Source organism: Xyrauchen texanus, chromosome 6 (genome assembly GCF_025860055.1).
Source record: "Xyrauchen texanus isolate HMW12.3.18 chromosome 6, RBS_HiC_50CHRs, whole genome shotgun sequence".
Taxonomy (NCBI): domain Eukaryota; kingdom Metazoa; phylum Chordata; class Actinopteri; order Cypriniformes; family Catostomidae; genus Xyrauchen; species Xyrauchen texanus.
The window spans coordinates 4339009-4362796 of NC_068281.1; the positions used below are offsets into that span (position 1 = coordinate 4339009).

Consider the following 23788-nt stretch of genomic DNA (forward strand, 5'->3'; position numbering starts at 1 on the left):
TCTCTTTCACATTAATGAAATGCAGATTCGTGGTCCATCATAGTGGAAAATTTCACAAAAGGGAATTGCATGCAATCCCAAGTGCTTTTGCCTGATGTCAATAGAGATGGGATTCGTTTGCCATGCATGGTTATGATAAATTGGCTTGCCTTTTAAAGGTTGTTTAAAAATATAGAATTTAAACTTCTTCAAATGCATTTGTCACACTGTAGGATCATTTAAGTGAACTGTAATATAGCTAAAAGGAAATTAAAAATGATGTACAACTTAATAAATGGAGACCAGAACCAAAAATATACACGTTTCCTCAAAAATACCGAAAGTTTCACCTAAATTATTTTCTTAGTATATTGTAGAATTTTAAGTAATACACTTTTATATTATATTATTATAAATGATACCAAATATTTGATGATTGCGTTTGACCTTATGTCCACTACATTGGAGAAAATTGAATTGCTCTCAGGTTGAACTGATTTAAATTTCTCTGGTCTCATGGGTGCAGTTAGCAGTATTGCATGTTGGAGTCGCTATCCAATGACCGAGAACAAAAGCCGAGTAATAGCTACACCTTCCACCCACAATCACGCACTTCCGCCCGCTGTCATTTCATCCATTTGACATCTTAAAATGGGCCTCCTGAGCGCCACCTTAAATTCCCCATGCGAATGGCTGCTTCCTACTATGGTGAAGGTGCAGCTCATGAATATTAATGTTACGTTTGTGTTGTAAGTCTTACTGGCGCTAGTCAACAACTGCATGGTGAAGCCATTTTCCGGTTTTTATTTATTTATTGTTTTGTTTTTTTAAACCGTAATCAATGCAGACAATTTCACTATTTAACACTTAAAATGTAATGTGACAATTCTTGAGATCAGGAAAAGACTCTTAGCATTTTATATATATATATATATATATATATATATATATATATATTTAAAGATAACTATGTATAATTATTTCATCATTATATATTGAATTATTGCGCGATTAATTAATAGGGACACCATGTTATTGATTGACAGCCCTTATATATATATATATATATATATATATATATATATATATATATATATATATATATATATATATATATATATATATATAAGCGATTTTTGTGTTTACTTAAACCCCTTATCAAAAATGTATAAAGAAGTCTGAATATTTGGAACCAATCCTAGGATTAAAAATGGGATGAAATATAATTTTTTGTTTAATTACAATGTACTTATTTATAATTTATAATACTTATTTCTTTTGTTGTTTTTATTTTTAATTTATTTCAATAAATTAATTATCTATCTATATTTTTGTTTAAGTTCTAAATTTTTCAAAATGGCAGTTTTCCAATAATTATTTTTTTTTTAATTCCTGTTTGATTCCGATAGGATTTGTAGCTTTTTTTAATAGATTGTTGTTGTTGAAAAGAGCCTAGTATTGCAGAACAGCAGATTGATAAGTAAACAAAATGAGAACTAAATAAATTTTTACATATCTTATTCATCTAATCATTAATTATAATTATAAATGCATACATAGAATGTTTCATTGCTTACAACAAATCTTCAAAAGTTTTTTGTTTGTTTGTTTTTTCGTAACAAGGTGTAACACTGAGTGGCGTAGCTCCTGAATATTAATTACGTGATGCGGACGCACCCGGAAGGTTACCAAGCAACGTGTGCCTGGCGTAATTAATATTCATGAGCAAACCGTTCCCATAGTAGAATTCGTAGGTTTGCGTCCCTCATCACGAGTCCGTTCATATGATTCCAGAAGCAGCGGATGAGGCATGAATTTCCCAACGTAGTCTTCTCTTTCAAAGTCAAAATCAGCTTTTATGAGTCAAAATTTAAGATAAAGTCGTTTGTCTATCGTTTTTAATGCATCTTCCGCGTTTATTTTCTTTTTATATTCAAAATAAACGTTTGTGTTAGCTTTAGCCAGTTAGCTTGGCTTTATTACTGCATCTGAACATTGACTTCAAGTATGTGGATTAATCGTTGAAATTGGCCTAATTCAACCAAATATTCTTTCGATTTTCTTATATCTACCCGCGATGTCACATAATAAATATAGTGCGTTGCTTTTGTTATTCTAAAAGGCAAGAAGTTGAAGTACAATCTCGAGGAAATCGGTTCGAGAGATCAGACTGCATTTCTGTCGTCAAATTGATCAATCAGGACCGAATCTCTCCCCGCGACGAGACCAAACAAAGAGGACGTTCACCCAAATCCATCTAATTTTATTTACAGAAGGAGAATACAGCACAACAAACAAGCTGACATGATGTTTCCACAAGCCAGGCACTCGGTAAGTGTCGTTTCTCTGATGCAATTGATGTTTTCTCCTATAGCATGTGTTTTCGGAATGATACATTGTAACATTGTGTCTCTGTAACTACTTGATACATTGTATCATTTGCATATATCTGCACATGTCGTGTTATGATTGGACTGGGATGAGAGCCAACAACCTTTATATCCATTCTATTGTTCATGGTTTTTGTTAAACATCTCTCATATTCATGACATTAGGTTTTAGGTTCTGAACTTAAGAAAATGTATAAAATGTATCATGTAATTTATTATGTGCTACATTGATAATACTGGTTTTTGGACGTTACAGTGGTAAAGGCATGTCCTTTTGAAGTATATTTAGGTTTGGACATGGTAATGCCCTTCTTTGTTTTTTGTTTTTTTACATGGAGCCATTGTAATGCCATGTTTTCTTAAGGGATGTTCAATGGCGGTACTGGTTTTAGGGCCTGCACACGGTGCACAATGGAAATATGGTACATTGGGGGCGAATTCCAAAAGGCAATTTTGCGCCCTTGAATGGCACTGCGGGAAGGGGACACCACACGAAGGGGTGTTTCAATAGAAAGCAAGCAACTCAAGCCAGGGGCGGACTGGAGCACCGGGCGTTTTCCCGGTGGGCCGCTGGGTAATTTGGGCCAGCCCTGCTGCACAAGTACAGGCCTGTCCTATAGGCGGTCACCCTGGGCTCCAATATGCCCGTGCGGACCTCTTAACAAAGCAAAAATTGTATAAACTCCAAGACAAGCAAATTCAATGGCTTTTATTTTGAAATAATGCAATGGCTTTTATATTGAAATTACTTGCACGTCGGAGCGCATATTTGTTTAAAAGCATTAACTTTGCACCTCTTGTGGACCTCATTGTTTGACATAAAAATCACAATAACGTGACAACCAAAAACATCATATTAAGTATAAGAGGAACTCTGAATAATCAATAAATGACAAATAACTGCAAGTTACAACAAATACAATAACCATAGCGTTAAGAAATCGGCAAACAGTAAAGCTATGATTAGTTCATTGTCATTTGCATAATTTATTCATATCGCAAAGCATTTCTGGGAGCTTGCTGAGTAGTGCTCACGCCTGATAATTAAGTCATGAAAAATATTACTTTAGCTATTTGAGTCTTTGAGGCTTATTTTGTTTAAAGGAGAGTAGAAACAGCTCTCCACTTTTTCTCAAGAATAATCTGGAGAAGGAATTAAAACACAGCAGATATAAAGATGCAACAAACTCGCATAGGGGGAAAATATGAGCAATTAATCTATAAAATATCTGCAAGGATCTACACTTTAAAAGATGTTTATTTATACATGTATAAATGTTATTATTATATGTACATATTCTGGCCAAATGTACATTTACACACAGTATTGTGAGTAGTTGACATTACATGTTAAGCATTGTCCTTCTGTGAGACTTCCTTCATCTAACTAGGGCTGCAACTAATGATTCTTTTTATAATCGACTAATTAACTATTATTAGAACTATTATTTGGGTGATTATTGCAACGATTAATCGTTGGCTCTTAACCGACTATTCAGCTTGTGCCCGACTTAAAAGGTTGTATTAAACGTGCTTACTAACAATAAAGAGGACAAAATCATCTTTTACATATACCTTTAAATGAACTTCACTGAATTAAAGGGGAAAACTACTTGGATTTTTAATGTTTAATTAAATATTTCACTGCAAAAAATCATATTGTTATCAAGTGTTTTTGTCTTGTTTTCAATTTAACCGTGTCTAAAAATCCTTAAAACAAGATACATTTACTTGAGAAGCAACATATAATATATTTAGACTTGCTTTAAGAGAATGTATCTTAAATATAAAGTGTATTTTGATAAATGGATGTTTTCATATGTTCATACTTCTGCCGGTGCAGTTAAGAAAAAATATACTCCTATTCAAGATATTTTCTCTAAAAGCAAGTCTAAATGTCTTATATTGCTTCTCATGTAAATGTATCTTGTTTTAATGATTTCAGGATATTTTAAAATATTAAAATTAATAAAATATTGTATTCAAAATTCTCCGATAACAAATTTTTTTCTTCTGCAGTATAGCTGCTAAAGTAAATGTACATAAGGCGTTTTAGATATTTATATTGGAAAACAAACCAAAAAATTTTTTTGCATTGTATAATGGACTAACACTACAGCCTCTCACCTTTTTGTTCACTTGATTTTGATCCATCTTTAACTCTCAAAAAAGAAACTGTCTTTTTATAGAAAATATTTTCTCTGCGTATCGGCGATTTTCATCAAGTCAATTTTATTTGTATAGCGCCTTTCACAACACACGTCGTTTCAAAGCAGCTTTACAGAAGATCAGCATTAACAGACGATAAAACTGTAATGTCTATAAAGTCGGTGAATCATCATTGTGTAATTTAGATAAAATATGATTCTTAATCGTGTTTAAAAATAATTAAATAATAGTTGTATTAATAACTCCAGTGAGCAAGCTGTAGGCGACTGTGGCAAGGAACACAAAACTCCATAAGATGCATGGCATGGCGTAAGATACTCGCACACCGTGACACTCGTATTATAATTCAGTATGTCGCGAGCAATCACTATAAACAAAATCTAGCTGCAGTAAGTGTGCACAAGTGTATCAGCCGGGAGAAGTTTGAAACTCTCTCGCGCTGTTTTCATACGGCTCTGACTGCACAAACAAATGCCAGTTTCTGAGTTTATGCTTATTTATACAGCCCGCTTCCTTATTATTTGAACTTTAATAAAGGATGCATTAAATACAGTATATAACGGTGCAGTGTTTCCTTTTTAGACACTCTGACAGGCACGTTTTGCTCAATCCGAACACCAGGTACGGCTTCGCTTTATTTCACGACGACACTGCTTCTGTATTTACTTGTATTGCATTTTTGTATTATAATGCTTTGCGATCTACATCACCTTAATCTGTTTGGAGTGCGTCTGGACTGTGAGCTGTTCTTTCTTCCTCTCCTCAATCAAGTACGAGCTGAAGTGCTGCTCTCCCGCATCATCATTAGCATTTCAAAAGATCTCCTGTTGTATTAAATGAAATCAGACGACTATTTGACAACGCAAATGTTTGACGTCAATGATTTATTGTCGATAATGTCGACTAATCATTTCAGCCCTACATCTAACTATTTTAAACCACATTTTATGATCGTGTATAGCTGTATATTTACATGTATAAAATATTAATATTATACTTGTTATTTTCACAACCTCATATTAACTAAGACAACAGTTTATTTGCACTTCTAGAAAAAAGTTGAAAGGTGATTAATATCTTTAAAAAAAGTTGAATAAATGCTGACTTGTCACAGCACCTAAAATGCACACTTTCCCTTTTCAACTTTCATATATACATTTTAACCTAACATCTGTATGTTGGGGAAAAGGTTATTTGTCTGATCTATAAAGTACTTGATTTTTAGTGTTTTTTTTTTTTAAATAAATCCGCTCATCACATTTACAGTGGTTTAATATGTTTTTAAGTTTAAACAATTTATACATTGGTGTGGCCCTTTGTCATGACTAGCAGTCAATAGAAATTTGAAATGGAGCCGGAAAATTAAATCAATGAGCCGGTGTGCTGCTCTGGGCCAGTAAGTTCAGGGCCACTTTTTAGTCCCAGTTCGGACCTTCCACAAGGCCGTTAGCAAAGGGTACATGGAGTGGTCATTTTGAGTAAGTTACCATTTATGATCATGTGACCCTGGGTGACCGAAGACAAGGAATTTTAAATGTCAGGAATAGTGAAAATATATATTTGGCTAAGGTGTACCATTCACTACAGAAACTGTACTCTCCTCCGCCATGTTGAAAGTTTAATGCTCCTCCCATCTCTGCAGATCGGGTGCCATCTAGAATTCCGAGTTTCCCACTGGAACATCTGACTTCGCTGGGTCATTCATGTGCTCAGAACTCATATTTACGATTTTCCCAAGTCCACTTGAAGGTCACAACTGAAGCGTTCTAAAAAATCCCACAATGCACCGTAAAACCCGGGAGCAGCATTACTCAGTATGTTCCCTTACTGGAAACGTCATCATGTCTAAAGTCTCAAGTCGTTGGAAGATGAGCACAAGTGTAAAACTATGAAGTCCAAACCTTATTTTCTCTTTAAAAGAGATGCTGTTTGTAATTCTTTCATTCATTGTTACCATGAAAGATCTCGTCAAAAATGTATGCAACTCTTGACAGAAATAAATGTTGTGACGTTGCACAAGGTTGTCAAAACAATGCCATGACTAATGTGCGCCGTAAACGAAGCTAAAGGAGGTCCAACGAAACTTTGGCCAGGCAGTGAAGATGGTAAATTAAATTCAGTATAGAATTTCCATCACCGTTCCATGGAACTGCCACACAGTACTTTTCTAGAAAATAAGCATTTATTTTCTTATGGAAGATTTGAATTATTTTTCTCATTCATTGCATCGTAAAAGCTGTATATTGTGTCTGTTTAAATCAAAGGCATTTTAGAAGAAAATACTGAAATGCTGACAACCTGAAGAGAGGGTTCTGTTGTGTTTTAGTGGCTTCCAAATATATGTCTCTATTATATGTCAGTTTTTATATCACTGGTTTACTCTTCCTTCAGTCTCCTCTTATCTCACGAAACACTGGTCAGGTTTCCAGGTGGCATGTATAAATGAAAGGGTTTATGAATGTATTCTGTTTCAGGAATGGTCGGAGATGCTTGTTTGCACACCAGTTGCCAGGTTCCTCCCTGTTGTGGCTTAATTGTCTTGTTTCCATGAATTGTTCCTGTGCACACAGTGGGCAGCTTGTTAATGAGTCCCCAGTCATTATTTTGTTTGCACTCAAGCCTAATTGCCTTTTCCCCAGGTGCACACACACACACACACACACACACACACACACACACACACGTGGACACAAGGATGCTAAATGAAAACCTCACGAGTGGACATTTGTGGGCTTCTTTAATTGAAGCCTTTTTGCAATTCCATTGTAGAAATTGGGAGGACATTTCAACTACTGGCTTAAGATGGTTGAGAAATGAGTCGGATGCTTTGATCCGATTGAACTTGTTCACTTTGGCAATTAACTGGTAAAACAAATTTCTGCATTTTATTGTTTTATATTTTATAGTGAAGCACCTTAAAGTTGAACTCAGTAAGTTTTGCTAATACATTTAAAAACAACATTTTTCCAGAAAAAAAATATAATGTAGACTCCGATTAGATGAAGAAACCAGTCATGTCAGTATCCCAATAAAAGTTGTTTTAATTTTACATGGAGTGGCTCACCCACTCATGGGAGCTGCCATGTTGACAGAGCACACAACAACCTGTTTCATGCAATTGACCGAGTTACTACCACTAGTAATGACAGAAATAATAACATGTTTAATTTATATAGCACTTTCAGCCAATGCTTAAAGATAAGGACAAGTAGACTAAACAAGCAAACCATACATTAAAACAAACACAATGTACTTAGACAACAGCAGAACCCAAGTCAACAGCATAGTCCAAAGTGATCATATGGATCAGCAGGAATATGATCCGCCATATATTTCAAACAGAATGAGTGTAAGAGAAAAGATGAAATGTCCAAACAAGAGTTTCCTGCTGGAGTCATGAAACGAACCACTACTCCCTGAAGCTCTCATGGCACAAATCATGGATAAACGGCACAACATCATGCGTCAAGCGCAAGCACACGCCATTGTTCAGCCATTATAGGGATGTGTGTAGTAAGTGCCAGAGAAAACACAAGATAAACATCTTTGGTATGAAGCGGCAGCACTAGGTTAAAAAAAACTTCCAGTATCCTGGACGATAGGTGTCAGTATAGAGTCCAAAACCACAAGTACTATTGGGACCAATGGGATGAATATAGAGCCATCTTAAAACATATACCCATTGTGCATGGGGGCCATGGTTTGTTCCTGTTTGCTCTTTTTTTGTATGACTTCAACTCCTTGTCAAAATCCTAAAGGAGACTGTATATTTGGAACAAATACGACTTTGATATAAGATGGGATGGATTAGTTTTTCATTTAATTTATTTCTGATTAATCAATTTATTATTTATACTATATCTATTTTAATTTGTTTTATTATTATTTTATAATAAAATATATTTTTTATTTTGTTATGCTTACTGTTTGTTGTAATTTATCATTTATTAAACTTACATCATTATAAATTATATATGCATTTATTTTTAAATGTATTATGTATACTGTTATTTGTTATAATTTCTTTAAGTATTTTAAAGCATTTTTGTCATTTAATACATTATACATTTTAAATTTAGTTTTATTTTAATGTCTTTTTTTTTTATTATTCAAATTCCCATTTTTTTTTTTTTTTTAGAATACCAGTTTATTCAGTAGGATATTGTTGGATTCTTAGAGAATTCCTGTTTAATCTCATTAGTATTGTTGGCGTTCATTTAGGGATTTCTTTGTTATCATTGAGCACGTCTACATGCACGTTTCTACACTTATTATGCTTAATAAGACGACAATTCGTGTGATCATGCAAATGCAATAAACGGTGTTCCTCTATCTGTTTGAGATCATAAACGGTGTAGAAATAAACACATTTTTGCCCATTACACCGATTTATCGTGGCTTGTAAACATCTTAACCGGTGTTCTCACCGACTTATCCAATGTGCGCACTTGTTGAGTGCATGCTTCTTCACGGTTTGACGTCAAAAGCAGAAAATAAGGGTTTTCAAATGTCGTGTTAACATGGATTACTTGCCATTTTGTTCTGTTTCTTTCATTTATTTCCAAATATTCCAGAATTGTTGCTGTTTGTTTCCTTCACTTTCTATCGCAACCTGCATTGGAGCAACAGTTTCCCTCTTACATAGAACTCTGGGATTCCCCCAATGTACGAGTGCATATACATGAACATGAGGGACAGTTGGTATTTTACACTAGTGTGCATAAATGGGTATAATTTAGTGCACGTGGGTTTCCCACTGTACTCGCAGAAATATTTAATTCCGCTGTTGACATGTTGGTCTCTATCCTATTAAGTTATTCGGTCTTTTTACGCAGATGCACACTCCTCTAAATCTGGTTAGAATGCCGCTAATGCGTTTACATGACTACAGTAAGCTGCATTCTTCATGAGAAACCCAGGTGCTTTAAACTGTTTCATTTAATCCCTTAAATGGTCCAAGGAAATTGCCGTTCTTGACCATGTTTCCACCTGGTATTAAGATGCGTTTTTGGTGATCGAATCACATGTGTTCAGCGCTAAATACAGGTCTAAACTGGATCTAAAACTTTTGTGATCAGATCACAAAAACCACTTGCGTATGTGGTAAAAAACATATGTAACCGCTTCACGTTTGATGTGTTAACGCTTATCCGTCCTGTATGCACCCCGGCAGCAGTGAGCCACCACCCCTCTTTTTATTAAATATATTAACAAAATGAGAACTGGATGAGGTTATTTTCTGATCTTATTCTTCTGATTTATTCATTCTGATTTTAAATGCATTCATGAAATGTTACATTTCTAACAACAAATCTTCAATAGGTTTTTGTTTTCATTAGTGTGGAATATGGTGTGGCTCTTGAATATTAATTGATGATGCGGTTGAAGTTTTGCAGATTACGAGTGGTTTAGAAGGAAATAACCGTACGATTGTAAAATTAAAAAAAGCTGATATATACACCAGCGTGAGAACTTTACAGATCTTCAGTGTGTCTGATATCAACATTCAGGGACACTTACAAGAAGCATGAACATCTGCAGCTCATGTTAATGCAACTAATCCACTAAAATAACGGACAATCTATTCAAAATATTGCGTTTTCTTTTTATGATTAACACTTATTGATTCCCAACATACAAATACTTTTTACCCCCATTTTGAACCCCATTAAAATATAACAATCACCAAATAAAGAGAGAAAATAATAATTCCACAATGGATACAATTTCAACCACGTGTCTCTCTCCACATGGATCTTACTGAGAGCTTTAAAAAAAAGTATTTGTCCCATTTTTTTACCATACACATCTAATTTACCAAGCTGTTTATATGACATCTTTTCAAATGCCGCCACCCTGCCCAACTCGGTTGGTGGACTATTCTTGAAATGAGGGTGTGCCGTTTGACTTCCATCCTCTAAGAATTTTCTGTCTGCCAATCATTACACTAGTTTAGACCCAGCTTTTTGTATATTTGACACCTACTTTAATAACCGCCCCATCGCCCAATGTACATGGTCTAGGGCAGAATGAATTTTGAGTGTCTTGTGCCTCACATAAAATTCTGGACACTTACCCAGAATTCTTGAATCTTAATGCAAAACCACAGAGTATTGGATATGTCTCCATCCTCCAACTGACATCGCCAGCAGGTAGGTGTCTTTTAAACCAAGCCTAAATCTAGAGGGAGTCCAATAGAAACTATGCAAAATCTTAAACTGAATAAGGCGTACCCTTGAATCTCTAGATATAGTTTAAAATGTTTAATTCTTTCACACTCCCCATCGTTCAATACCAAGTTCAAAACTCTTTCCAATAACCTAAAGAGCTGTTAAGGCTAAATCACCACAACTTTGAATCAACGAGGATTAATAACACACTGGCAATTCATGACCCTGTCCAAAGGCATTGAGCACCATACAGAGGGTGTCTGCAGCTTTAGGGGGCTGTGTACTACCACCAAAAATAGTACAAAGTTGACACCTAGAAATCCCAAATTGCTGCTTTATATTTTCAAACGATCTCAAAGCTTCTTTATCATAAAGGTCACCAAGCGTAGCAACACCTCTCTCGATCCTTTCTTTCCAGCAAAAGGGGGACTTGTTAATACGTCATTTGGGGTTCAGCCATATACTTGAGACACAAGTTTAAAAATTTTACATACGGGAAAACATTGTCCATACTGAATGTAAGTGTAAAATAACTGGATGTATTTTTACTTTTCTAGGCAATGTAATAGACTGCAATGGTAAGATTGGGGCAAGGACCGCTTGTTCTATGTGGTACCAGGGAGGGTGAACTATTACGTAATTGGAGAAATACCGCTCATTTAATTTTTTTTGTGCACTTTTCTGAATTTGATTCGGTTTATCATGCCGAAACACGCTGACATAGTAACTGATGTATGTCGTCATGAAACCGAGTCCCTCCCCTCCAAATAAGATCACAAGTGCTCACAGGAGATGCATTTAAAAGACCATGTGCAAACTGTGATGACCACATGTGATCGGATCACCCGAGCATCTTAATACCAGGTGTAAACGTGGTCCTTGTTTAAATGACGTTTCAGAATGCCACTTTCTGCAAAAACCCTGAAATAAACCACTTTCTTAAGTGCATTTAAATGCGGTCATTGACAAGGTCCTGGTGTCTTAAAATACTAGATTAATATATCATCGGAGTGAGAACTGACTTTGTTAAAGACTTTGTTTTGGCTTGTCTTTCTTTGGCAGATTAATTCTTTAGGACACTGTTCAAAGTTTGGTTCTAAACCTCTGAAATGGGCATCATAGATTAACTGCAGGATCCCAAATCTTGGATTAGGAGTTAATGCCAAATTCTCCTTTTAATCTTCACCACAAAGATTTACTGCTTTCTTTGAAATGTAGGAGTTTGTGGAATCAGTTTGACTTAGTAAACCTCTGAAGTTGCTGCTATAAAACAGACTTTGGGCATTTTGGACATTCCGAGTCCTAAAGAGACTCTTAGAATTTCACATTTCACATGGATTTATGATGAATATACTGTACGAGCTGAAATGTTTACAGTTACCATTGCGAATATAAATGTTAAGTTTGAATAAAACACTCTTTACTCTGAAATGGGTGTATGATGTGTGTGTCCTCTTGCTTTATTTTTCATGTTGTTAAGCCAATTGGCCTGTTCTGCTTATTTGGGGTAAAAAGTGAGGCCTGGTGCATTACAAGTGAGGATTACTGTTTTTGCACACGTGTTTAGTCACCGTAAGTAGCTCTTCATCGGTCTGTTGATCGCCCTCTTCCATTCCCCCATAAAACTCTTGAACTCGGGCCTTGGTGGAAATAATGGACAATAACAGACTCCATTTCTCTGAGTTCAGCAGTTTTTAGTCTTCCATGTGCCCAAATAACACACTGACCTGCAACTTTTTGAAAGTCTTGTATTTGGTTTCATTGTTTTGGTCCTGCATAACCTTTTTTTTAATGAGCATTAGAGACGTATTTCACTTTTTGCTTCTCTCTTGCACTCTTAAAAATAGATATTCCAATCTGAACCAATTTGATTTTTAAGTTTTTCTAAAGAAAATGTGAATGAAAGTAGTACAGTTAAACATTGTTCTTTGAATTTTCTATATTCTTAGTGCTCCCCCTCTGACCTTGTTAGTCAGAGTTTATGTGATGATTCATGGGGAAATATTAATTATATGACAGGCATTATCTTCTGAGAAGCATGTGATTCTGGTTCTTTCTGCTCATTGTGATGTCATAACTGCGCTGTTAGAGATCTGCTTGATGCCAAAAAAAAAATCTCATTCTGAATTCCGCAAAAACCTACCAATGATCTGCGAGCATTCAGCAGAGATTTGAACAAACCAATTAGCAAACTATGTGTGTCCTACAGTAGGGATGCCACAATGTGAGAGTTTGAGGGAGAGATTACCGTCTGAGAAAAAAATTGCTGTTAGCCGGTTTTACGATTATTTGCCATTTTTCTTATACAATAGCACTGATGCAAAAAATGCATAACATATAACAACTGAACGTTTTTGTGTACATACTTCTGGGGGATATGTGGACACTAAGGGCAACCCTGCAATAAGAAAACTAAATAGGACGTATATAATAAGAGACGCTCCAATCTAGGCCACGACACCTCTTATGTGCATCCCGAGCTCAGTGATGTGCTTAAGTAACTGGAGTGCTTCAAAAGTGTGTAAATGTAAGATAATTGTGGTTGCGCAACATGTAGCCTAATTCAAGGCATGCAACAGTTTATTAAAGCAACCCGTTGTCTGTCAGACACCCAACATAACGAATCAGCAACAGGCTATAAAATTGAAGTCCTTACAAATAAACACCTTGCAATTAAACCTGTGGGCTGTGCATAATAATGGGAACATTGCTCACAGCAGGAAATGTAAATTCCAATGATGACTAAAATGTGCATTTTATTGTAGAGCTTGATGAATTTGTAAAGAAGCAATGCTTCAAAGGACAAAAAGACAACTTTTCAAAGTTTACTCTCTGATAGTAATTACACAAAATGCACTGGATGCTGTCAGTGTATTTAAACGTTACAAAAAGTAGCATCTTTTAATTCATCACTTTTGAAATCACCAAAGCTAAATATATTAAACCTGTTAGTTTGTAGTTGGATGACTAGTGGAGCATCCTGTCCTTATTTGTAAGATGTGTTTTTCTATGACTTTATCGCTTGATGATTTATTGATATGAGTAGATGGAATTATTTTTTATAGCTTGTGTGTTTACGCCCCAGTCTCTGAAACTCTGTTTTGTTGGATTGTGAGGACCCACTTTAACGACCAGCCGTGGGTTAAACATTTCCAAATGTCAAGGGCTACGTTCAAAGAATTGTGTGCAAAGGTCGTACCTTTTGTTGGGCCACATCAAGCTATCACACACCCATAACACGTGCAACAAATGGTAAAAAAAAAAGTAATTGTTTTGAGAATAAACTTGTTTCTGTCAACATAATGTGCAATTATACTTATGAAAAATTCTAGAAAATCCACCTCTGCCTTGCCATTAACTTTGAAGCAAATTGAGTTTATGCGCCTTCCAATCAGTTTTACGGGTGTGCAGATTTTTAATAGTTTGATGGAAACCCAGCAATTGAGACTTGCAGGTAGGAACTTTTGTGTTGGCGAAGAAGCAATTAGTGGTTGACCGATATATTGCTGATGCAGATAAATCGGCCAATATTTTTTTTATTTTTGCAATTACAAATATGGCATTACTAAACCGAAACCAGAAGAAACTGCTATCTACCATACAAAATATTTTTTTTATTTATTTAAAGTTTTGAAAATATATATATTTTGCCAATTTATGTATTTGTAATTTACTCTAATATTAAATTGTGTGATTTATATTATCAGTCTAGGGATGCACCGATACCACCTATTCTCTTCCGATATCTGAAATCTTCAGTCCCAATATTTTTTATATATTTTTTTTTTTTTGCATAATCTGTTTAGAATATCTTTATTGTGTGGAATTAATTGGGGGTCCGCTGTAATATGTAAAGAAACACAAACCTGTAACTACACATTATTTCAATATAAATGTGCAGCTTATTAAGAAAAACGTTATTGTCAGTCTACTGTTATTGTCAGTCTACTATAGTCTACTGTACAGTGTAGCAGCAAAATGAACAATAATTCCAGTTTGTGTTCAGTAGAAAAGGCAGTTGTTTTTTTGCAAAATGTTTTCAATTTTGTATCAGCCTTTTGTGATTCACAGTATGGAGGACAAAAGATGCAAAAATAATAAATAAATACATAAATAAATGTAATAATAAGAAAATAAAGGATAAATGTCTTGTTAAAACAAATATAATTCGTTTTTAATGAGTTATTCCTGAATTTATTTTTGTATGACTTTTTTTTTCCTTTATTATTTTCTCTATTTATTATTTTCTCTCTTTATTTTTATTCTTTAAAAAAAATTATTCTTTCATTTGTTTTTGTTATTTTTATTATTTATTTATGCATTCATTTATTTTTATTTATTTATTCCCACATTATTTATTTATATATTTAAATATTCTTACATTTCTGTCTCTTGTATGATAATGATGTGGGCGGGTCCTGCTTACCATTGGCTTATTGTAGATTGAAGCGTGTGCTCGATTACTTGTTTTGATGTGACGTTAGGTCATAGCCATATTGTGTAAACTATAGCTATTTGTGGGTCTAAAAACACAAGAGCTTAAGTCAATCCAAGATGTATTGGTTATACTACAATCACAAAATAAATGGGGAACTGTTTCTTCAACAAAACCACAAAATGAGCAAGTTTCATAAATTATATGATTTAACCTTATGCTGTTCTTTTTTTTCTGTGTATATAACTTCATATTTTGATGTCTGCAAATCCATAATATTGTTTTCTGTTGTTATGATTGTTCATTGTAAAAGATACAACCATGCTTCATTTCCCTGATCGTTTATGTATACAAATGCAATAACAAAATTAAAAAATCTACAGCTGACTCTTCACATATATCTAGAGACTTGCGCAACTTGTGAATGAAGTCGATAACCGCGCATCAAATAACTATGTTTCATTTAGTGTAGAGGTGCTGATTGATGTTTTAGGTGAGCTGTAGGCTGGTATGAATGTTGAAGCACATCCTGGATTGTTAAACTCTCTGCATATTCAAAATCTGTGCGAGTCAGAGGGTGCTAAGGTGGGACGTCCATCTGCTTCCGATAAGTACTATTGAGCGCTTAACCAATGATGCACTGGAGCTCCGCAAGGACCGCCTCCCTCATTTACATGTTGCACACAGAAAAGTAAAAATAAATACATGTATAAATAAATAAATTTATATGGGAATATATAAATATGGAAATATATGTGGGAATAAATAAATGTAAAAAATAAATTAACACATAAATAAAAAAATATGCAAAATAAATGAATACATAAAAGCTAAAAAGATTAGAAATAAAGTTAAAAATAAATATAGAAAATAATAAAGGAATAAAGTCATGCAATAATAAATTCAGGAATACATTTAATTAAAAACGAATTATATTTGTTTTATCAAGACATTCCTTTTATTTATTTATTTTATTATTACATTTATTCATTTATTATTTATGCAGGTTTGGGCCTCCATATCACAGAGCTATTGCACATCTTCAAATGGCTTTGAATAAAATACACCAGTCATATGAACTAATGGTGTTTTTATGGTTCTTTTGTCATTTTTGGAGCTTGGCAGTAATGAACATGACTAACACGTAGTATCGGATTTGGATCGGGCTTGTCGGTTTAAAAACGTCCGTATTAGAGCTGATACCGATCCAGGTATCAGATCGGCGCACCCCTATATCCGTCAACCACTGTGAGCAACCAGCCAGAACACCTTAGCAACTGCATAGCAACAAATCAAGTCATTTTTATTTGTATAGGGCTTTTTTCAACAAACATAGTTTCAGAGTAGCTGTACAGGGAATTATGCTATAACAGAAAAATGAAGACTGTAATGTCAGTCATCTTTGTGCTATTTGATGATAATATGATTGTTGCTTGTGTCTGCACACTGACTGGCAAGCACCAAAGCTACCACAAAGCAAAGCGAGTTGCTAAAAAACACTCAAAACACCCCAAGTAATCAAATTGCAACACCAAGCAACCACCCACAACATCCTAGCATCAAGTTGGCGAGACATTTCCTTTAGAAAATCTAATACTGCTGACTCTGAGTGTATTGTGTAGAAACCTATGCACTCAAGCACCACACACACAGGTCTGGGTTTATTATGTGTTTTTTGTGCTGTTAGGGTGTGAAGACATTATTAAGGACAACCAAATTAACAAGACCCCCTCTCTTTACAAAACCCCCAACAGAGAGAGAGGTTAATCCCCCCTGACATACACGCGCACACACGCAGACATAAGCATGTGTGTAATTGTGAAATGGTTTTTGTCTCCATCACGCTCAACCCCCCCGAAACATCTCACTTCCTCTGGTTCTATAACAACACGCACCAGCCACTATTTTGGAGACAAAAAAGCGGATAAGACCCTGGAGGGCTGTATAAGTAAGTGTGTGTGTGTGTGTGCATGCGTGCACAGCAGATGTCTGGGTCACTCAGGCCAAAATCCCTCATTAGCATCATAAAGGTGCAACAGTGGAGGGTCTTCATTATGCCAGCAGACAGACAGAGTGATTTGTGTATTCATATTTTTTATTAGAGGTCGACCAATAGTGGGTTTTGCCGATACGATAACTAAGGTGGGAAAACGGACCAATAGCCATTTTATCGGCTGACAGTTTTTAAATATATAATAAGAATGAAAACGTATTCATGTAAAATAGTGCTTAACTTTATATATTACATACCATGGCGATACTTCAATAAATTTCTCCCACACTGCTACCTTCTTCAAAGTCTATATCATCTGAAATTAATAAAAAAATAACAGGCCAAATGTTTGTTGTTCAGCAGTAACATAAAACACTGCCTTGTAAAGCCATATAGCGACTGTATGCTTCCATCACTAATGACAATATTTGTTATATTATTTTATTGTCATATTAAATCTATAAATTATGTCCAAGAAAGGGAGAGAGGAAAAAGGGATAGAAATAAACTCAAGTCTTGTCTTTTTAAAGGTCATTTTTGAATGGCATGGTCTATATTATATGTCTATTTGCCCTCAAATGAACACATTGTATTGGAAGTTTAGTCAGAAGTTCATTTTGTCAGAATGGAGAAAAGTTTGGGAAACTTAATAGTCAAACTATAAATGGAAAACTGTCCTGTTGCACATGGTCTTCTAAAGCAAACGAACAGCAGAGCACAACAAAAATGAAAAAAAAACTCAACAGATCTGCACAAATTCACAATGACTATTTATTTAATTTTATTCAAAATAGCGTATTAAGAAGAATGGTAAGCAGTTTCCACCCTTTACTTTGTTTTTTTTTTTTTGACATTTTTCTAACTCATCTAATGTCCATTTGACTGTCGGCAATGCAATTCTCCTGTGCAGCGATTAGTTATAAACAAATTAATTGTCAAACTGCCTTTAGTTGTATTAAATAACTCGTTTATTGCACCATGACAATAAAAAAACCATGCATTAAACATTATCTTGGCTTTTCACTGTCGATGTTTTAAACCCACATTTAAAGTATCTGTCTCTATAAATAACCTTGTCATGTTGCACAACAAACTCCACGTGGAGTCAGTGAGTGTTTTTTATTTGACCTCTAGAGGGTGCCGTTATACTGTTGAAACAAGGAGTTCAGACTGGAGAACCCTCCAGTGCCAGCCACAGAAATTAAACCAAAAATAACTATCAGAGTTGATTTTATCCGATAGCTCTTTTATTTATATATATATATATATATATTGTGTGTATATATATATATATATATGCTGTTTACTTTTTATTTTCTGTCACTGTGCTTTGTGTACTTTTACTGTGTACCACATGTTTTGACAAGATTATACAGTATGTAGTGATTTTAAAAACAATCTGTGAAATTCTACTTCCAACAATTTCAGTTTTCAAATATTTGTATTAAACAAGCATTCGTTTAAATTTTGCAACTTTGTGTGCATCTTATTTTTGCTATCATTATAATGATATTATTTCTATAAATATTGTTATATGTGATACATAAGGGATACTGTACAGTCAGCTGGTTATTGCAAAATAAACCCTGACAGTGTAATCAGGGTGAACAATCGTTATCATATTACCCGCCTTTTACTTTGCTACTAACCAAATAAATGATACATGGATATACAATATTGATTTGCCACAAAAATGTCACATTAAGTTTAATTGCACCTATGGGTCTTCAGTTTGACACAGATTAAATAGGCTTTTATAGGGATATCTTAATATAGAGAACATTTTCTTAACCTATACTTGTTTGAAGTCTTATTAAGAAATAAAAGAAACTTTTTTTATTCACTTTTTTTAATAAACCTTTTCAACTTTTTTGTCAGCAAAAACTAGGCAAAGTGATATAACTGAGAAGAGGAAAATGAAAATAAAAGTGACGATGTGCAGAAAGCTTAGATAAAGCCAGTTTTGACAGAGATCCTGAGAAAAGGATCGGTATCGGCCGATCAGGTGACAAAAAGATCGGTTGTAAAAATCCTGAACGGAGCATCCCTAACACTGACGTTATGATTGATGTATGCAGTCATGACATCAGACTCCCTTCAAAATCCAAATCTGTCGATGTCAAATGTCAGACAGCATTTGGAATAATCCTTTTTTTGTAAATTAGTTTTCAGCTAAATGCAACCGCTGGCCATGCCAGTCTTCTTTTTTTATTTCTAAAGCGCAAGGAATTAAAGCAATCTCCTCTGGCTTTTGTTTTATAACGAGATATAGTGTAGAACATTCCTTAAATTTTGGAATTCGCCAGGTCATAAAGTCGTGTCGTGTATCACTGCATCTGTACGATTATCAGATAAACTGACTCATAACGTGTACAGGGGCTCACAATCTCCCGCACTCGCACAGTGTATGCCTAACCTTACAAGAGTACTTAACAATTTCAAAGCACAAATCTATTTATGTGTAAAGAAATTGCTGAACAGTTTAAATATACCTCCAGATGTCGGAGATCTGTTGGCGTTTATTTATTTATCTGACTGCTCATAAGACTACTTGCTAAAAAATGAATAAAGCACATGCAATGTTGATTTGCATTTGGATTATTTATTAACTTACTCCTACAGATTGCACAGTGAGCCGAGAAGCAGGAGAGATGGCTCACAAATTCGTAATACCCGGATGAGCGGTCTGATATATGGGTATGCGGAAGTTACTCAGAGTTCAGACCGCTAGGTGGTGCCATTGACCAATAAGAATAGAGTATTTCATATACCCGCATAAAACACTGATAAATTATTTCCATGGTCGTATACTGTAAAAGAATACATGCAAGTGTACAAACTTGCATTAAAAGTGCATTGAGTCATTTTTATTTTTCCCATTTAAAAACGTTTTGCTTCTAAAGAAATTCATTCTAATCTTGAAATATATGTATAAAATCATGAGTGCTCACATGAGATGATGACGATATATTCTACATGGAGAGGGTTTGCTCATGGGGGGCTGCTTAATCCCAGCAAACCCGTTATTGGACACTCACTCTTGGATTAAATGAATCATGGCTGACGGTGAATATTAAATTGTAACATTTTTTAAATCTTTAACTGAAAACTATTGATTGTGAATGATGCTGCATCCATCCGCTGGGTGTCAATGTAAGTCCATGACAACACAAACAAAAACGTGTACACTAGGAAGGACAAAAATGCGGCAGGTATAAAAGCATACAATAAATTAAAAAGGAAGCACAGTCAAACACTAATTCTTTTTATGCCACTTATGTCCATGGAAATAGCTGCCCGGCAGTGTTCCAAAGTGGACTGACTTGCCCTGAATGGGACTTTGTTGTCATATAATGTGACCAACCACAGTTGATGTCAAAATTGTTCAATGTCAAATCTAATCTCTCATTTTATTGGTTGTTTAACAGGTGTCGTCTCAGTCGGCACAGCAACTCAAATTCACCACATCGGACTCTTGTGATCGCATCAAGGATGAGTTTCAGTTCCTGCAGGCACAATATCACAGGTACACAACACTGGCAGACAAAAGTGTTTGAGGCACGTACCCAGAACATTAAAAAAATATATCTATATGTACCATTAGTAGACTTATAGAAATAGTTAACCCCCAAAAGGAGAAAACTCACCCTCATATTGCTCCAAACATGTATTACTTATTTTTGTGGAAGACAAAAGGAGATATTATGCAGACTGTTCATGCAGCTCTTTCCCAAATAATGAAAGTGAATGGGGGATGCTGTTAAGCTCCAAAAAGGATACAAAAAGCTACATAAAATTGGCTATACAATTCGTGCACTATTGTCAGATTCTTTTGAAGCCATACGATAGTTTTGCGTGAGGAACGGACCAAAATCCGTTATTACCTGAAAATCTTGCCACAGGATGGTGTGAACACTGCTCCTCCTGGAAAAACGGCTTCCTGTCTGTCATGATCTGTCCGCAGCTGAGATTAGAGCGATCATGTCAGATTGGACACATCAGAGAAACAGCACACAGGAAGGTAGAGGGAAATGGAGTAGGATAAACAGACGAGTGTGTTGATGTTTTCAGATATCTGACTGTTTTCAGATCACCAGATGTGTCTGTGGCGCTTTAGATAGCGGGCCTCAGTCGCTAACCATGAATATGCAAGTATCTGTGCGTTCAACCTGCAGGCAAACGCTTTCACGCACAATTAATGATTCATTAATAAGTTCGCACTTAAATTGATACTAAATTTACGCTACAATTTGAAACCATCTGAACTGGATTTATCATTAACGAGCAGCATAATGTTCAATCAGCTAGTCATTATCACAAATGAATGGCTGTGCATATTGCGTCAGTGTCCCGATCACCCTGTTGGGGTATTTTTAAGTAATTTCTGAGGATAACCTATTATATGAAAGAGATGGTCATGCATTTTTGCTCGTTACATTGGCTCGTTACAAAGTTTCGTAGGTTTAGTTTCGTAATTAACAATTATGTTTTTGTCTACAAAACTAATTTCAAACATTTAAACACACACTTCAGATCAAAAGATTTTTGAGATCATGAGAAACATTTCAGTCACGTGTTGAACGGTAGTGTACATTCACATGCAAAAACCCCAGTAATATCAGTATTCTAGAAAAAGCCGATTAATCATTAAAAGATCTCGATTCAGACACCCACGGGATCTTTTTTCTGAATTGCATCGATTGAGCCATGTATGTTAACGTTCCAGTGGCGTGCCTTTATGTAAGGCGGTCAAATAAAATTTCGAAATTCGCTTCGAGGCACTTTTTTAAATGCAGTTATTTTTAACTTGATATGGCGTCTAAAAACAGTGCTACTGCACGAGACGCTGAATAAACTAGGAGACGCAACTACCGAAGAAGTTAGCCTAGCTTAGGGGTGCTGCAACGACTGGATATGGGTGCCACGAAATCTCTGCTCAGTTTTATATTTTAATAGCTACAATTGCTGGTAGCTATTTAATTACTGGGTCATGAATAATTACTTTAAAAGCTTGAAGGGACGTTTACAAAAGAAACACAGAAGGCTCTATTGTTTTATTTGAATTAATGGTTTTTTTTTTTTAAAGCATGTTATCTTATTTATTTACCAGTGCAACACAAAGTCAACAGAACTGTTTATGAAGCATTTTATTCCTCTCGTTTTGCTTTTTATTTCACTTTAGCAAGTTAGAATACATTTATACGTTATTTTTGGGGCAATAATAACGCCGTGCTGTTTAGTTTATAATGTACTAGTTGCGCCCTCTTGTGGATTTTAGACTTTTTGATGCATGTTATTGATTTATAACTTACATTTCCTGCTTTTTGTTTATTGCATTTTTCAAATAGACTGAAGCAAAGAAAAACCACATCAGAACCTTTATTAAATTACAGGTTACTTTGTTTAGTAGCTTAATGCTCAGGTTTTATAAATCACTGAAATAAACGTTTTATTTTCTTCAGGATCGTAAAAGAATCAATTTTATTCTAAGCAACAACAAAAAAATCTTAATTGTCAATTTATCCAGAATCGTAGCTCTAATTGTACATAATAAGTGTGCTGCCCCCTCATGTCGAGATTACATGACCAGCCGAATATCAATCACTTTATCTTGGTAACCTTCATATTATTGGACACTTTTGAATGCAGAATAAATTAATCATGATACATATGACAAATATGCTTGTGATTAGGGTTTTTATACCATAGCATGAGAAACTGAAAACCAACTAATTTTTCTTCTCTCCCTCTCTCTCTCTCTCTCTCTCTCTCTCTCTCTCTCCCTCTCTCTCTCTCTCTCTCTCTCTCTCTCCCTCCCTCTCTCTCTCTCTCCCTCCCCTCTCTCTCTCTCTCTCTCTCTCTCTTTCCCTCCCTCTCTCTCTCCCTCTCTCTCTTTCTCTCTCTTACTCCCTCCCTCTCTCTCTCTCTCTCTCCCCTCTCTCTCTCTCCCTCTCTCTCTCTCTCTCCCTCTCTCTCTCTCTCTCTCTCTCTCTCTCTCTCTCTCTCTCTCTCTCTCTCTCTATCTCTCTCTGTTCATCCATCTCAATCTCTCACTTTCTCTCTTAGTTTAAAGTTGGAATGTGATAAACTGGCCAGTGAAAAATCTGAAATGCAGCGGCATTATATTATGGTGAGTATAAAGATTACAGTTGCATTTCTAAGGATTAAAAAGAGTGCCAGAGCAGCATACCCGTGTTTATATGAGTGATATAGCATAACCAGTGCGCTCTTTGCTATGTATACTTTCTAAAACGTAACTTGCTTGACTAGTGAGGTCCAACCACTCTTGTTACAATATACTGTATATTCCTATAACATCACTTTTTTTATGTCTTGTCCAAGCCACGTTTCACTGCACATTTGCTGCTGCTGTTTTTATTTTTTATTCGTTTTTTTTGTATCTTGACATTTTTTTTTTAAATATTTTGTATGCCCATTGAATGTAGTAACCTTTATTTGTCAAATGTTCCTTTCTTTAGTTTTTTTTATTTCATTATTTTTCATTATTCTTTCATTTTGTTTGCACAATTTATTTGTTAGCTTTTTTCTTCATGTTTTTTTTTCCTTCTCTTTTCACCTGTAACCCTTGAGTGTCTGCAGTTATTCACACACAAGCATTTCATTGATCAGTTCAATCATAGTCATGAGACAG

General features: G+C 35.1%; 1 protein-coding gene across 4 annotated transcripts in view; it reads left to right on the forward strand.

The window, feature by feature from the left end:
* Nucleotides 1-1739: 1739 nt before the first annotated feature.
* LOC127644541 (TLE family member 5-like) overlaps nt 1740-23788 on the forward strand; it is a 30369-nt gene continuing 8320 nt past the window's right edge. For 3 of the 4 annotated variants that reach the window (XM_052127743.1, XM_052127745.1, XM_052127747.1), the window contains exons 1-4: nt 1740-1984; nt 2102-2310; nt 20565-20662; nt 23203-23266. In XM_052127743.1, the coding sequence (XP_051983703.1) occupies nt 2284-2310; nt 20565-20662; nt 23203-23266 (189 nt within the window). In that variant the 5' untranslated portion in view covers nt 1740-1984; nt 2102-2283. Of the gene's footprint in view, nt 2311-20564; nt 20663-23202; nt 23267-23788 lie in introns of all 4 variants that reach the window. The other variant, XM_052127744.1, reaches the window with a different exon arrangement.